General features: G+C 36.8%; 1 protein-coding gene across 10 annotated transcripts in view; it reads right to left on the bottom strand.

The window, feature by feature from the left end:
• Nucleotides 1-15,617, bottom strand: part of DGD2 (digalactosyl diacylglycerol deficient 2) — a 35,521-nt gene extending 19,904 nt beyond the window's left edge. Inside the window, exons 1-4 of one of the 10 annotated variants that reach the window (XM_088954429.1) lie at nucleotides 15,383-15,574; nucleotides 13,225-13,346; nucleotides 6,599-6,897; nucleotides 5,774-6,040 (exon numbers count right to left, since the gene is read on the bottom strand). In XM_088954429.1, the coding sequence (XP_088810555.1) occupies nucleotides 5,774-6,040; nucleotides 6,599-6,880 (549 nt within the window). In that variant the 5' untranslated portion in view covers nucleotides 6,881-6,897; nucleotides 13,225-13,346; nucleotides 15,383-15,574. Of the gene's footprint in view, nucleotides 1-5,773; nucleotides 6,041-6,598; nucleotides 7,001-13,224; nucleotides 13,347-15,140 lie in introns of all 10 variants that reach the window. The other 9 variants (XM_088954427.1, XM_088954431.1, XM_088954422.1 and 6 more) reach the window with 9 other exon arrangements.
• Nucleotides 15,618-16,855: the final 1,238 nt, after the last annotated feature.

Below are 16,855 nucleotides of genomic sequence, written 5' to 3'. Positions count from 1 at the left end.
GAAGCCTTATCTTCATCAATAGAGAACACAGCTTCTTTGATTTCTGCTTCATCAAATTCTCTTTCCAACCAGTTTCTACTTTCTTCAAAAATCTTCTAACCATTCCAAGATATCAGATTTGGCTGCCAAATCCTATCAGATGAGGACATGTCCCTAAAAAATCCACAATCTCCTTTTTTATCTGATTTATGTCAGCCACTTCTTGACCATCCACTTTCAGTTTGGAAATCTGATATTTATTATTCCGAGCATTAGCATATCTGTGGAAGAACCTGGTGTTAGCATCACCCTCCTTAATCCATTGGATTCTCAACCTCCGTCTCCAATATCTTTCCTCCCTATCCACTAAAGTCTCCCATTCAGAAAGAGCCCCAGCTTTCCTTTCTTTATCCAAATTAGAAAGCTGCCCCAAGGAATCCTTTTCATCCAGCAAAGATAACTCTGTCCAAATTCTGTCCTTCTCTTTTGGAATAGGACAAAACACTTCTTTACTCCAAATTTTGAGTTTCTTCTTCACAAATTGCAATTTCTTTTGAAACTTGAAACCTGCCCATCCATCCACAGCACAATCCTTCCACCACTTGGAAACTTCAGTTTTGAAGGAGTTGTGTTGAATCCAAAAATTTTCAAACCTGAATGGAGGTTTAGAAGGGTGAAGTTTTTCTGTACTGAGGATCACCGGCCAATGATCTGAAGTGCTTTGGACTCCAGTTTCTTGGAAAGAGCCAGGAAAATGATCCTTCCAATCTGAAGAGAAGAGGAATCTGTCAAGGCGGCAGTAGATGGCTTCTGCTTGCATATTTGACCATGTGAATCTGGCATTCTGCAGAGGTGGGTCTAAGAGAGAAAATTCTTGAATAAAATTGGAAAAGAGATGCATGCTTCTTGTCTGCCTTCTCCCATTAGATTTCTCTAAGGCAAACCTGGTCACATTGAAATCCCCAGCAACACACCAAGGAAGGTGTCCATAAGTTCCTATCATCCCTAACTCTTCCCATAACTGCGGTCTCAATCTAGAGTTATTTGGACCATAGGTCCCTATGAAAATCCAAGTGAACCCATCTGCTAAATTGGAGAAAAGGATCGAGATTGAGAACTGTCCTCGATCGACCTCTACTCCTAACATGACAGTTTCATTCCAGATGATAAGGAGACCTCCTGAAGCTCCGGTGGCTGCAAGCCGAACCCAATTTTTATTTCTGGCATCCCAAATTGCCTTTATCAGCCTCCTATCAATTGTTTCTTTCTTAGTTTCTTGAATTATGACTAAGTCTGGATTTTCCTGGGTGAGAGTCTCCTTCACTAAATTTCTTTTCTGACCCCCTCCTCTTGAAGACATTCTTAGGTTTCTTCACTTTCTTAATTGGTCCAACCCCAAATAAACCATTTTCAATCTCTCAAAAACTTTAGACACCAAAACATCTTGACACTTTCTTTGACTTCTGAAATGTCTTACAGCAAGTGGTATCTTCTTTAGCTCCTCCAAATCCAAAGAACTCTCGTTAATTCTCTCTAACTCCAACACCATGTTCTTCTGGAAAAGCTGATCTATGGCCAAATTTTCACGCTTTTCATCTGCTGCCCCTTCAAGACCAACAAACCTTGTTCTATCAAGAACCTCTTCAACACTTAGATTAAAATCATCATGGCCAACATCCAGCTTTTAATTCTTCCGACCCTTTTCCTCCAATTCTTTAAAAACCTTCCTAGCAAACTCTTCTTCTCTGAGGAAGAACAAACCCAATGTTTTATCCACCACCTCCTCAATGTCAATTACTTTCAATGATACAAATCTTATCAAGAATCTCCTTTGATCCTCCCCATTCTCAATCTCAATCTCACCATTTCCATCATCAAAAGGAGGCATAGTCCCATTTTCTTTATCTTCCTCTCAAAAACATTAACCACCCCTGCACCAACATAACTACATTTCCTTTCTCTCTCCCCTCATCACCTCTAACAACCTCGTATTCCCCAGTATCCATCTGCTTTCAAGCACCTCTAGAACAATTTTCCCATCAAACACTATCACCTGACTTGGGCAAACCCTGACTCAATGCCAAACACATCATCTACCACACCCCTTCCTCTCCTTAAACTTTTGTTAACCTGTCCTCAACCCGCCCCCCCCCAGGACTTCAGCTGAAACGAGATCATCCCTCTTCTGCAGAACAAAACTAGTCTCCCCTTCATCCCAATCCTCCACCCTCAACTCAAATTCCTTAGGCTCACACTCTACACTACCATCCCCATCAAAACGTTCAGAAAGTTTTACCTCAACCCCAAAATAGGTGCCCCCACATAATTAATACCATCAATCTCAGTCATGACAAGGTCAAACTCAATATCAACATCATGGTTGGCCTTCACACTTTCCTCCACTACCAAAAGCTTCAACCCAACTGTATCCTCCCCAGGCCCCACAAGTCCAACACTGCCAACCTTTGTTGCGCCACTGGACATCTCTTGAAAAGCCAAATTAAAGTCTCAACAATAGAACTAAGGGTTTCCCCAACCCTAATCAACAGGCTCTTCTTTCTATCTGCAATCTTGGTTGAAGAACCACCACCAAGCTTCCAAACCTTACGCTTGCTATCAACAAACTTTACCTTTTGAGAAACCTTACTTTAGGGACCGCAAAACTTTTTCTCTTCAAAGATAAACAAGTCTTCAGCGCCTTCTTCACTGCATATTTCGTAATCACCCACACCCACTCAACCTTCACAACCTCGTCAAAGTGTCACTTAAAACTGCCATTGAAGCCTTCCTCTCATTCTCAAGCTCAGCCCTGCAAATCACCTTGACCACTGGTAGTTGCCGCTCCACCTCTCCTTTTAAACAGCCTTTAGCATTCTGCTCCCTGTTCAATGGGTTCCAAAGAAAATGACCCAACTCAGTCCCAACCAAATTCCTGGACCAAACCGGATTAACCCCACTTTCATCAAAAACTCACCCAACTCGCAACCCTTCAGCTTCATAGCATTAAAAGAGCTTCCCACATGTTCATCTCCACACCTGCCAACCTCAGCATCTTTGAAAAAGTTAATTCCAAAATTACACTCGTCTTCAACCTTTGAACCATCTACCTCAACCTGACCTTTCATCTCCCTTCCAAAAAAGAAACATGATTGTTCATCTCCCAGCTCTGATATCCTATGACACAAAATCTCCTAACCATGTCAGAGGGTAGAAACCTTCAACAACTACCCTTAAATCATACCACTCAGAAAAGCTCAAAGCCAGGGAGAACAGGACCAAATGTACCTTATCCACTCCAATCAACAAGCATGCCATCAACAGATTTCTCCAACAGAATGGATCAACTTTCCTAAACCTCACACTGTAGGTTTTCAAGACTGCTATTCAGTCTTGATCACTAAGAGATTTCAGGTTCGATGAGAAGAGAAAGTGAAGAAGATGTAGAAGAAAGAGTGATGGAAGAGCAATAGAACACAGATTTTGAGGAGAAGAACAGAATGTCAATATTCTGCCGCCGCTACTTTAAGTTAATATATATAGGTTATGCTAGTTACATGAAAAGACATATCTGCCCTTGGTGTTTACATCATAACTGCTAACAAATAACAACCAATATAAAACTGAAACTAGAAATAACAGAACAGCAAAATAACCACAGCTGTGACTAGATACATTCTACCCTATGGACAGAGTGGGACCACAGCTGTGGGGCCCACATCAATGTTCTCTACACACACAAACATTACCAACAGCATGAAACATCGGCAACTAATGGATTCCACCTAATCAATCTCAACTCCAGTGAGTATATATATATACAATTCTTGGGCAAACACACACACAGCCAAAGAACTACTCACTTTGTCCATTAAAACCTTCAAATCTAAAATCCCACCCTCTCAATTTAGCCAAAATCTTCCAAAACACAAATTGGCACGCCAAAGGAGATACATGCTCATTCAAACAACCACTTAAAACATACCAAAAAATGAACTAGTACCCCATTCTCTCCACTTGGAGGAAATAGAAGCAGTTACTTTCAACTCCCCTTTCAAATACAAGACAGGTTGGTTATAGAAAAGGGAAACAACTTTACTCAAATGAAGGGAAGAATACAGCCAATAGCATATTAAATCAATTTCAGTATAAAAGGCCATTACCTAATGTTGGTCCCAGTTATCTGGGGTCTTGGGAGGGGTAGACTAGGTGCAGTCCTAACCTTTGGCTTTTTCCTTTTTTGCACAAAGTGGCTGCCCTCTGAGAGTCTGACAAATTTAATATCAGGAACAAAAATAAGGGATAACATACAAGACAAATCAATTTTTCCTAACACAAACTAATGACAAAAATAAGAACCAATGTATTGGGAACTAACAAATCTAAACTATAACAGAGAAGTATAGAAAAACAAGATCAAAACAAGTAGACACCCAACAACACAGAAAGGTAACAAGAACAAAACAATAACTATAGAAGAAAGGAAAGAGATAGACATTCCAGAGTCAACATAAAATAGGACTTATCAAAAAACATCTGAACTTAAACAAACCAAGAGTCATCATCATTTCATCATTTTCATCAGTCAATTTGGCTCTGATGCCATGTTGTTGTGAGTGATATGAGTGAATAGAGGAGAGATGGGAGACAACTAAAAGAGAGAAAGAGAGAGCTAGGTGTCATGGAATGGCATTGCCTTAGGTGTGTAACATGGACCCTGACCAAAGAAGGGCAGATGGAAGAGCTTTAATGGAAAGTTCTAGAAGTGTTCCAGAAACCCCAGGAAACTTCAAGAGATTTCCAGAGCATTCTGGAAGATTCATGAAACTTTTAGACACTTGCACACGATTCTAGAGCTGTTCTAGAGCTTCCTTCTAGAGTATTCTAGAAAATATCTTGAAGAATCACCAATTAGAGGTATGACACTTGTAATGATCCTAGCCATTCATTGTAGGATATGTAGGTTATATAAGGAGTCCTCTCATTCGAAAGACCACCACAGTTGTATCCAAGAAGTGTTCAAAGAGTTGTATCCCTTACTTGAGTACTATAAGAGTTTCCTTTCCAATTGCCTTCATGTCCTCTTGTCTCTAACTTGCTTTAGGAGTTGCCTAGGTCTGTGTGGGTTAAGTAAGGTGCAGACTTGTTCCTAGAGATGAAGGGTACTTAAGTGGGAAGGCCGACTTGTGGAGCAGAGAGGTGCTACCACAAGTGCCACATGCGACACTAGTGAGAATCTAGGTCCATGACATAGGGCTTTGAACCATATGCTTATCTCATTCCATCTCTCTCAAAGTGTGAGATGCTTTACATTAACACTATAAATATTCAACTTACAAAATAAACCTCAATGGAGCAGATATTACATTAAATTCCCTGTTTATACTTTTCTTTCCAAAATACCCCTTTATAATACAATTTGAATATTCCAATAGTATGTTTCTAACTTATCTTATGCTTTGATCTTAGTTGTTTCATTTGAGTAGGTAGTTTGTTATGTATGGTAACAGGAACCAAGCATCCCTTTTGATGGCATTGCCATGGGGAACAGGTGCATTATTCCTTAAGGGGGGTAATGTTTATGCTTTCTCTTTTAGGACTTATTTTTCTAGAATCCAATTGAGATTTTCCATGTATCTTATACAAACTTTACTTCTTTAATATAAACATTTTAGCATAGAATGAGAATGCTATAGTAGGGCCAACCACCATGGAGTTCAATTGCTCCATAGACTCCCTTAAATAGGGCACAAGAGCACAGATAGTTTCATAAACTATGATATGTAAAGAAAAGTACCTTGTGACAGTAGATATTGATAACCCACTTATTAATGTGTTTTAAAAGAAATGCTTGCAACTTTCCATTCTTCTCTCTCTTCACATATTCCAAATAATTGGTGTGGATAACCCCTATAACTAGCCGGAATTTAGTTTTCCATCTCCGTCCATGATGATACCAAGTCAGATGCTCAGGCTCCTCCAGGATAGCAATATCTGCCTCTTCATCAGGAATGATTTTTGTAATATCACCAACAGCTAGAATGCTCCTTTTCTCTTTATCAAACTGAAATCCAATAAAATGTTGTTAGAAAATTTGCATCTTGAAAAATAAGCTCTCTGGTTTGTGTTCATATGTCGGAAATTAAAATTGAAGAAGGTAGATTCAATAAAGCTGTATACAGAGTCATGCTTGCTGTGTAGTCCAAATCTTCATACGGTCCATTTGGTCAACTGGAATAGGGTCTGGAATTGGAATTGGAATGATCTATTCCAATTCAAACCATTTGGTTGGATGGAAGCAGAATCCTATTCCCATTCCTGGTGGAGTGGCATTTCCCCATTTAAGGGAATGGTCATTCCCTCCCCTCCCTTGGGAATGAGAATTCATTCCAGCCGAATCCGATTCCGATTCCTATCTGAACCAAACAAGCACGAGGAATAGATCATTCTGATTACAATTCCAAGGGATTGTGGTTCCAATTCCGACTGCGAGCCAAATAGACCCTTAGTTCCCAACCAGATGTTCATTTCTTATACCTGCTTCCTATGAATCATGTGGCCAATAAGATAAATTAATGCCAAATCAAGTTCCAAAGCAACAATATTTGCAGTTATAACTTACCTTTGCGGGATAGAAATGTATATTAAAACCAGATATAAATCCAGTCCTATCTTCAAGCCACCTATGTACAAAGATTTCATGCTCTGAAGGTGTGTTGAACATAATCTTGTTGGGATAAACAAGTGCTTGATCCTTCATAGACAGCCACGGAATTACCAAAGAAACATTTCTCCCCCCATCTTTCATAAGATAAGCAGCACGAAATAAAGGGTTAACAGCAGTTCCAGTCATCCATGGGAGGCTCGCAGTAGTAAATATGGCAATGTGCGGCTTTCTATCCATTCAGTCATCAAGTTAAACTGCAAAGGATGAAGGTTTCTGTGATATTAGATCTTATAATTCTAGTCAAAATGGCCAAGCAATTGAAGCCCTGCATTTTGGGTGTCAAAATTTGAATTCAAACTGCACAGAAAAATACAGATAATACATTATCAGAAGTTATTAAAATTCAAAATGCTGGTGTCAGAGAAAATGTCAGTTGTCCAAATATAGGAAACATGTCGGAAATGTCAAATATTTATATACATGGTGGAAACATTGTAAGATAGGCAAAAATATAGAATGATAATTTATGAAATAATAAAAGAAGCATAGGCACACCTTTTTAAATTATTATCTTGTACTAAATCATTAAACAAAGCTAAGAAACTAAGGTCAGAGACAAAAGAATACACTCTGAAGTTGTCCTGAAACCATAAGATTCAAAACTACATGGCAGAATGAGTTAAAACAAAATTTAAACTCACGTAAGATAGGCAGGCAACAAAATTGCTACTCCACATATCTATAATATTCTCAATTCTCACCAATTTATGTTATAATACAATGTCTTGTACTTTGCATAGTTTTGATAGTGTTCATTGGGGAATATGTCAATTCCAGTAAAATTTTGTGTCACTACCCATGGAAATGGAAATGTTCTGTGGAAACTCTCTCTTGTACTTCACATAGTGCTGGTAATGTTCACTAGGAAATATGTTGGTTCCAATAAAATTTTGTGTTGCTACCCATGGAAACGGAAATATGTTGTGAAAATATTAGGAATAGAAGGCAGAACGATTTAAAATAACCAAACAAATTGAAGATCACCAAACATAGTTGTCAATGTGACACCTAGGCGATAAGGCCTTTCTTAGAGGGCCACCTTGCTCAAATGCCTACATATTTATATGTAAGACACCACACAATATTTTATATTTTAATTTTATGCTATTAATAGTAGTAAAATAGATATTATTAGAAAAAATTATTCATATTGTGGGTTTATAGTATTAATATTGTTATTCTTATACTAGTTTCTTTTTGTTATTTTCTTATTTGTTTGGGTTCAACCGAGACACAAATCAGTAACATAGTCTTGAATAAAGCCTAAATTGATAAGTAAAAAAACAACTTGAAGATTTTATCCAATTGATACACAGGAACAATCAACAGGACTTCTTCTTCTTCTTCCTAAGACCAAAACAAGGGCTCAACCCTTATGTTTTGTATGTTTCTTTTCTTTCTTATTTTTCTACTCATAAAAATGTTCCCTTTCTATCTATTGATATGGGGTTTATACTTATTCTATGAGAATTATGGTGATTATTAGTTAAAGATCACTACTTATTACTATGAAACCTAGGGATCTACCCTAAGACTTGTATTTTTTATTTTAAAAAAGTCATTTCCTAGGCAACACCTAGGCACTTCCCTATCGCCTAGCTTCGCCTTGGTGCCTTGAAAACTATGACACTAATAATATTACTTACTATCAGCTATGATCAGCCTGTCACTATGTGAAAAGGAAAGGAGATGATAGATCACCTTACCTTAGACCTCTCTTAGCCGAGAAAAAATCCTTTACCATCAATTACATGATGTTGGTCCCAACTATCCAGCTGGGGTCTTGGGAGGGGTAGACTGGACACAGACCTAACATTTGGCATTTTTTACTTTGCAGAAAGAAATACAAGAAATAATGATGAAAGGAAATACCATGACACTGATGCTGTCTTGCACTTACATCCTTTTCACTGTTCTAATACAAATAAGATATGCTTGCCATCTTAAATTCCCTCTTTAAATGATCTGACGCTAAGATATTATCCCTAGCCAGCAACCATGCAAAATTCTCCATCCTTGGGGGAACTGGATTCCCCCAAACATCCTTAATATTAGAACTGCCATCTAATTGTTTATGATTGCCTTATAGTATGACTTGACAGTGAAAACATCATTTCTGTATATTTCCAGTTTCCAACACTTTTCATTTCCCTCTTGAATGTATGCCTTTATCTGTTCAAGTGTGCTTAACAATAAGATACCAAATCAGCTGCTCTCCTCTTGTCTCATAGCACCCACTTGCCTGGCTAATATATCATCCAATGCATTTGATGATCTCCCCACCCGCTGTATAGAAACAAACATATTCCTTGTTAGCCATTTGAATTTCTTAATTTCATTCTTATAGCACCACACAGCATCCTCAGGGTTCGTCAACCAGCCCACCACCACCTTGGAATGCCCTTCAATAGTAGTTGCTCTACTCCTAGTTGGTTTGCAAATTGCACACCTTGTAAGGCAGCTAATAGTTCTACCCTAACAGGATCTCCAAATCCAAAGGGACCCGAATAAAGAAGAACAACATATCCAAGCTCATTTCTCAGAACCCCAGCTCCTATCAAAATTCTAAATGGAGGAGAACCTTGTAACTGAAACAACCTTGTAACTGCCCTATTCTTAATGGAGGAGCACCTTGCTACTACTGACCAGTTTCTCCATAAATCATTAAAGGAGAATTGATGGAAGAGATCCAAAGTCTTTAACCAATGTATTGCCCTATTCAACATACAGTCCTTCAAGTCCTGACTGCTCCTCTCCTTCTCTTGGAAGATTCTAGCATTCCTTTCTTCCCAAATAGTCCAATCAAGGCTGCTCTAGCACATCTCCACATAATTCTCCCTCTTTTTTTAGGCCAATTGAAGGTAGAATGGTCAAAAATCACGCATACTTCAACTGGCATGCTCCACCTACACCCAAACAACTAAAGGAGCCAAATCCATAACCCTATAAAGAAAGGATAAGAAATTAGTAAATGGTAAAAGTCTTCCCCTTGAGCTTTATAGAGAGTACACCAATTAAGAGAAATACAAAGGAAAGGTATTCTCTTTTGTAGGCTATCTAAAGTGTTTACTTTCCCATAGTACACTTCCCAACAAAAAGCCATAATCCTTGGAGGAACCGGCCTACACCAAACTTCTTTTAAAAGGAAAACCCCATTGAATAGAAGACCGACAAAGGGACATAAAATAAGAAGCACAAGAGAATGTCCCTTTGGGCCTAGGAGCCCACACTCTTTTGTTTGGCTTAGAAGGATCCAAACAAACCTAATTAAGGACATATAGAAAATTAGAAAGAGATTTAATTTCACCATCCCTTAACCCCCTACGAAAACCAAAATCCCAATTTGGAGCCAAGGGGTTCCCAAAGGTGAAAGAAATTTTAAGACTACCTCTTTTTTATACAAAGAAACAAAGACTAACGAAGGAAAAGGTCCTTTAAGGGGCTATCTCCCACCCAAATACCCTCCCAAAAGCGGAAAAAGTTACCAGAACAAACTTCATACTTGACAACCCTAAGAAATTACAAAAGGGTATTGTGAATGGCCTTCCAAGGTGCTGCCAGAGTAGCCTACCTTAATACACCAGCATCCCACCCATTCCTTGAACTTCCTTGAATGATTCACACCACTTCATGCCAAAGTCTCTCTCTCTCTCTCTCTCTCTCTCTCTCTCCAATGGCCAATGCCACAAACATTTCTCCAACAATGCTAAGTTTTTTTTAACCACCTTCCCTAGTCCCAACCCCCCCCCTCCTCTTTACTTTTCCCACTTAACCAGATGATCCCTTTGTCCTTGTCTCGACTCCCGAAAGAAATCTCTCATTAATTTCTCTAGCTTCTTTGCTTCCCTAGGTGGTATGCTAAAGACAAATGGAAAACAAGTAAATTCACCAATGTAACTCTTATCAAGGTGATAATACCACCCAAAGAGATGTAATTCTTCTTCCACGATACTAATCTCTTCTCAAATTTTTCTAACATTAGAGTCCAAAACTTACTCTCCCTAGGGTTTTCCCCTAACGGAAGCCCTAAACAGGACATAGGCCAAGAAGAGATGGAACACTTGAGAGACTCTGCAATAGCCTCAACATCCCTATCCTCCAAGTTGATACCCGCTATGTAACTCTTTTCTAAATTTATTTTCAAATTGGAGATTCTTTCAAAACCTTTAATCCTTTTAAATTTGCCACCTTCTCACTAACACCCCATATTTACTTGCTACTACCCTCACCTACAACTCTCTCCTTCTCTAAATAAAACCTCCACAGAAACATGGCAAGTAGTAGTTTGTTAAGAGCTTTAATCCTTCTAATCCCCAAGCTGCCATTTATCTTAGGTCTGCATACCCACCCCCAATTAACAAGATGGAACTTCTTCCTTATCCCCCTTCCACTCCAAAGCCTCCAATCCTAAATGTTTGGTATAATGCTTGGACAAAGATGATAATATAGCTCAGCTGTATCTACTATGCAACCTTTAAAAGCATAAAATCCAAATGTATGGTGTATTTCCAGGGACAAAACTAATGGTGGCAAACCTTGACCCAACATGTCAACCTCTGAGATTTTCCAACATTCAAGCTTTTATGGATCAACCTAGTTAATAATTTGGTAAGTTTTTGGTATTTTTCACTAACCCTGAGAGTAATAAAAGGTTAAATGCCAAAGAAGGGAAAGATTTTTCTATGAACCTGATCAGGCATCCTTTAACCCACAATCCAACCCAAGCATGTGGACCTACAAGCTTAAAAGGAGCCAAAGGCCCATGAGCTTAGGCTATGCTAGCAAGACCAACTAATAGTATTCAAGTGAGTTTGTTAAACTCATATAGGATATATGAAATTTCTAGAAAGTCTTTCCCCCATCAAATTTCTTTTTCTTTGAAACATCTATATTTTCTTTCTAGCTCAACTTTTTCCAGTGGATCCTCAAGAGATTATAAGGGTTCATTAATTGGAAATAATTTTATTATTTCAGCTGCATGTTCAAGTAGATGTATGCTAGATCTCAATATAAAAATGCAATCACTCTTCGATATAAAAATGTAATTATCTATCTATCTATTACATTTTCATATAAAAATGCAGTCACTCTTCGATATAAGTGACAAAAGAATGATCTAATTATTGAATGAGCTTCTCGATCATTTGTTTGTTTTATCTGACTCAAGGATCTGCTACTGTTGATTCCAGTAGACTTATCTCCTTATTTTTCTGTTCTATTTTTTCTTTACTCTTCTTCTTTTTTTTCCAGTAATGCAGCTTTGGTCCCCATAGGGGCAATGTGCCATAGCAAGTTAGAGTAGCAGTGATGCACATGAAGCATATTGGAATTCATAACGAGGAAAGCATGCCTTTCTGCAAGTTTGAACCCTCACATCCTCAAAGGGAATGATGCCAACTAAGAATCCAGACTACACAGTCATTGACATTCTTAATTCTATTTCATTTTTCTAAAGCTGCTATTATTGAATTAACTCATGTAACCTCTCAATCTAGCCTCTCCACTTCTCCCTCTCAGCCTCAAAACCCTAATTAGGACCCTAAATGAATATTAAGCACCTCTTCCCATAAGTCATAATCCCATTCATCAAGATCTATAAAAATTTCTATCACAATTTGAGCCCCTAAACCTAATATTAAGCTTAGCCAACACCACCTGTTCTTCCTTAACTCTTTAAAGCAATTTCACCCTACAACATATCATAGCTATTTGTTATGGGCTAGACATCAAACAGTCAGCCAGTGATACAGAAGGAATTTCTTTGCATTGGGTTTATTTTGATTGCAATTTCTTTCAATTTTCAAATACAAACCAGTCTTTCACACAATGAAATATGCATTTTCATTAAGGAGGTAAAAAGAAATCAGACAATTAAGTTCATTAAGGAAGAGCATCATAATTTTTATTCTTTTATTAAAAAACATTTTTATTTTGAAAATTCCATTCATTAAGGAAGCAAAAAGAAATCAGAAAATTAAGTTCATTAAGGAAGAGCATTTGAGCATATTTTTTATTCTTTTATTAAAAAAAAACATTTTTATTTTGAAAATTCCACTTTAACAAGAAATAGCATCTTCAGAAAATTATCTTGACATTCTCTGCCAAACTCACTTTACCATGACAAAAATTAGTGCATTTTGACACCATTAAACCAGTGCATATGATAGTACTCCATTCTGTAACTTCATCAGAAAACTATTGATACTCATAACATTTTTGTAATTTTATTTCCACTGTATAATGAATAATATGATGAAAATGAAAGAAATGGCTTCAAAGAGAAATAAGTTAGCATGGGGTATGGTCCCAAGGTAAAAGCAAAAAAAGGCCATGTTGGCCAGAAAGTCCACAACTTGGTGGATCTTTTGTACTAATTCATATTTCTTGGTTAAAAGTATCAGCACACACTATACACAAAAATTGTGTATTGCACTATTCAAAGGACCAAGGTAATACTCATGAATTAAAATTGTTTCAAGTTTAAAGCTTTGAATCAAGCTATATCTGAAAAGAGTATTAACCATTGAACTGGTGACCCTGATAAACGATAGGTCCAACATGATACAATATGTGTCCATACTTCGACTGATGTCATGCTTCTCAATCCAAAAGATCAATTTTATTGGAAAAGCTCCTTTCAAACCTGGATTAAAGGTTAAGTGTTAAAAGCATGGTTTGTAATGTTGATATCAATGAACATTTCACCATGTAGAGTTGGAGAAATTTCGGAGATATCTCACTAATTTCACTAAGATATTTGGAAAATCTAAAAAATCAGGAAAGTTTTCTAGAAACATTAAACTAGTTAATAAGCCTTCAAGAGATCATTAGAAGAGATATAGTTGCACATTTAAGGCTCAAAAAACCATAACAAAAATTGTATAAATCAAATAGGGAAAAGTTAATCAATTGTAATAGGTATGCCTCTCCTTTCCCTTTTGGTCTTTAGCCATCTTCTCTTCTTTATATATGTCAATTGCTTGCCATTTTAACTTGTGCCTTTAAGTATCAGAAAGTTATTGGGGATATTTGGAAAAAAAGAGATTCCCAGAAGATTTTGTATGGCCACCTAGCAAATTGGGATATCAAGGATATTTCACCAAATATCGCCAATATTGCAAACCATGGTTAAAAGTAGCCAAGTTGGTTGGGGAGAGACCACAAAGATAAAAGTCTAACAGACAATTTTGAAATTTTCATGGATTCTGATGCTCAAGCACAAAATAGTCTTTAATCTAGACCACCTTTTCAAGAAAACTTGAAAACCAATTCCCTGAATCCTCTTTGGTTCAACAGAAGGGCCAGGGTTCGGCTTTGATATTTTCACTCTATGAGATCATGAAAAAAAACACTATTATTTGTGGAGTTTTCATCTGGCAGAGAGAACTAAATTTCATTAACTCATTTGGCTGATTGGCTCGGTCAGGGCAAAGATGTTTAAGGTATTTGATGTTCCAATTTCACTGGGACGGAATTAGGGATTATCATTTATGATCCAGCCTGGCCCGGCCCGTAAATTTCCAGGCCCGGGAAGCCATGTTTCTATCAAGCTGGCCCTGCCTAGACCCACATCAAGCCTGCACACAATGCAGGCTGGGCCCAGGCCAAGCAAGCCTTAGGCCCTACTGGCACAGCCCTGCCCAGAAATTATTGTATATAATATCTATATACATCTACATAAGGCGTCAAAAAAAATTATCTATATAAATGTAGTATGTATGGCATGTATATATGGTATTGTATATTATTATATACACAATAACTTTTTAATATGTTTTTTCTGTAACTATGAACATAAAGTTAAATTAAAATTTTAATTTTAATTTATATGGGCCAGCCCAGATGTCCAGCCCAACACGACCTGGACCAGGCCCAGGGTGCTGGCCAGGCCAGGCCAGGCCAAGGCAGGCCTTAATACTGTTGATACCCTATAAAAACGCGGCCTGGCCTGGCCCATGATCATCCCTAGATGAAATATTTCACATGACATTTTGACTTTGGGTTAAGAATGATGCCAATAAGTATAGAGCAGGAAAAATATATATAATCACAGACGATGCATATTATGTCTCTGTTAAATATACAATAATAAAAGAATTTACCATAATGAATTCAGATATTAAACTCTCTGAGATTTTACTTCAATATATGAACATTTTATTTCTAAAACAATTGTTATTTTCAAGTATACTTGTTTACTGATGACGATGATAACGATAACAGCATCAACAATAACAGCTATAACAAAATGGAGCCTCATTTAATTAAATCCTATTGCTTGACGAGCTCATGGGAACATATCATAGAAGTTCATAACAATCCGTGTTACAGCAATAATAGAAAAGCATAAATTCACCACAGTCTGCAAAACAGCCAATTCATAGATGAAAAGAAAGAAGAAAAACAAAAGAAAAACGAGGATTAGCGAAATAATGACCCAAGAGAAGACTGAATACAACCAAAAGGTCAAATTTACTCGGAGTTAGCGAGTTCTCGATCAATAATATAAATTTAAATTATCAACTTCCTGGAGAATTACAGATTTGTGATTGAAAAAGAACATATCCCAACTCGAAAGCTAAACATAAAACAAGTATACCCGAAGCAGGAATTCGAGAATGTCTAACAGAGGGACAAAGAAAATAAACTGAAGAAATGCCGATTAGTTGGTTGTTGTACCTTTTTCCGGAACCAAAAAAATATCAAATCTGAAGAAACACCGATCGAATTGATATAAGATTGCTAAAAAAGCTGAATCATGCAAAATGATTATTGAATTAGGGCAGAGTTCAGAAGGAAGAGATAACGTGAGGGATTTCTTCCCTTTCAAGTTTTTCAAACGAAGGTTCATTCAGTGTCGCCATTCAAGAGGAAAAAGAGTATCAGCAGAAGAGGGAGGTTTTCAGTGAGATTCGAATCCGACGGCTATTATGCATTGGGAAGTCCCTTTCTTTATTACCTGTACGAGAATATTCGACAGAGTACTTCCGATGGAACGCTGCAACGCTAATTATCCACGTGTCAAAATTCTATTGGTTAGAAATGTTTAGTTGCCTAACCCTGTCTTCCCCTTTGATTTTTTTTTCATATTTTTGGTCAATCTCAACCCTTCAGTCAAGGAACTAACTACACAAAAACGAGTAGCCGAAGAGTAAGATGTAATATTCCCTCTCAACTAAGGCAAAACCTCGAAGAGTAAGATGTAATATTCCCTCTCAACCAAGGCAAACAGTCTTTCATTTCTTTTAAGTTTAGCAACGGAGGAATGCTTGTGAGTTGTGTTGTGAGCAACGAATCTATTCTATCAACTTTAATAGTTAAAACTCAATTGCTTACGTCAGCTTCTTTCTCAAGGCGTCGTTCATTTGCCGGTATTTACTTTTTAGCGGGGTAAAAAGGTAAAATGAATGGGCCCAAATTGGACTGCAACTTGCATCAGGTTAGCCCGAATCCAAATCCAATTTGGAAAAAATAAAGAGTAAGGTTGGCTTGGATTGGCTTCAAGTTTAGGATCAAGATACAAAATATCGTGAACACTAAGTGTATAGAAACAGCAATTTAAACAGACGTATTAGGATACATCTTAGATATGCATTTGTATTGAAGAAGAATTAAGATATGCATTGAAACACTATAAATACTTCAATAAATCATAAAAATACATCAATAATATTAAATATAAGATATCAATGAGATATATACATATATATTTTTTAAATTAATATACTTTAATGGTTTATAAAAAAATACATTGTAGTTAATTATACGTTCATTAAAAAACCTATACTTAACTATAATTTATAAAATTATAATTGGGATGGGAAAACCCAACTCACCTATCCAACCATAAAATATGCATTGGTACAACTTCTAAGTGAAAATATAATTAATAATTATTTATTATTTAAATAATAATTATTTATTTTTATTTTCAAAATTTGTAAAAAATAAATAAACATTATATAATATATTCAAAAAATAGTTATTAAAAAAGAAATTTCAAATGCTCAGTGGATATGATAGATCACTCATACAATTATAATATATTCAATCATTGTGATCAAATGGTAAAATATAATTAATTATTATTTATTTTTAATTCTAAAAATATAAAAAACAAAAGAAGAAAGAAGAAATTCCAATTGCTCTATG

The sequence above is a fragment of the Nelumbo lutea genome, chromosome 7 (genome assembly GCF_056320005.1).
Source record: "Nelumbo lutea isolate HS-2025 chromosome 7, American lotus-T2T, whole genome shotgun sequence".
In the NCBI taxonomy this organism is placed as follows: Eukaryota; Viridiplantae; Streptophyta; class Magnoliopsida; order Proteales; family Nelumbonaceae; genus Nelumbo; species Nelumbo lutea.
This window is presented reverse-complemented; position numbering and strand designations above follow the sequence as displayed.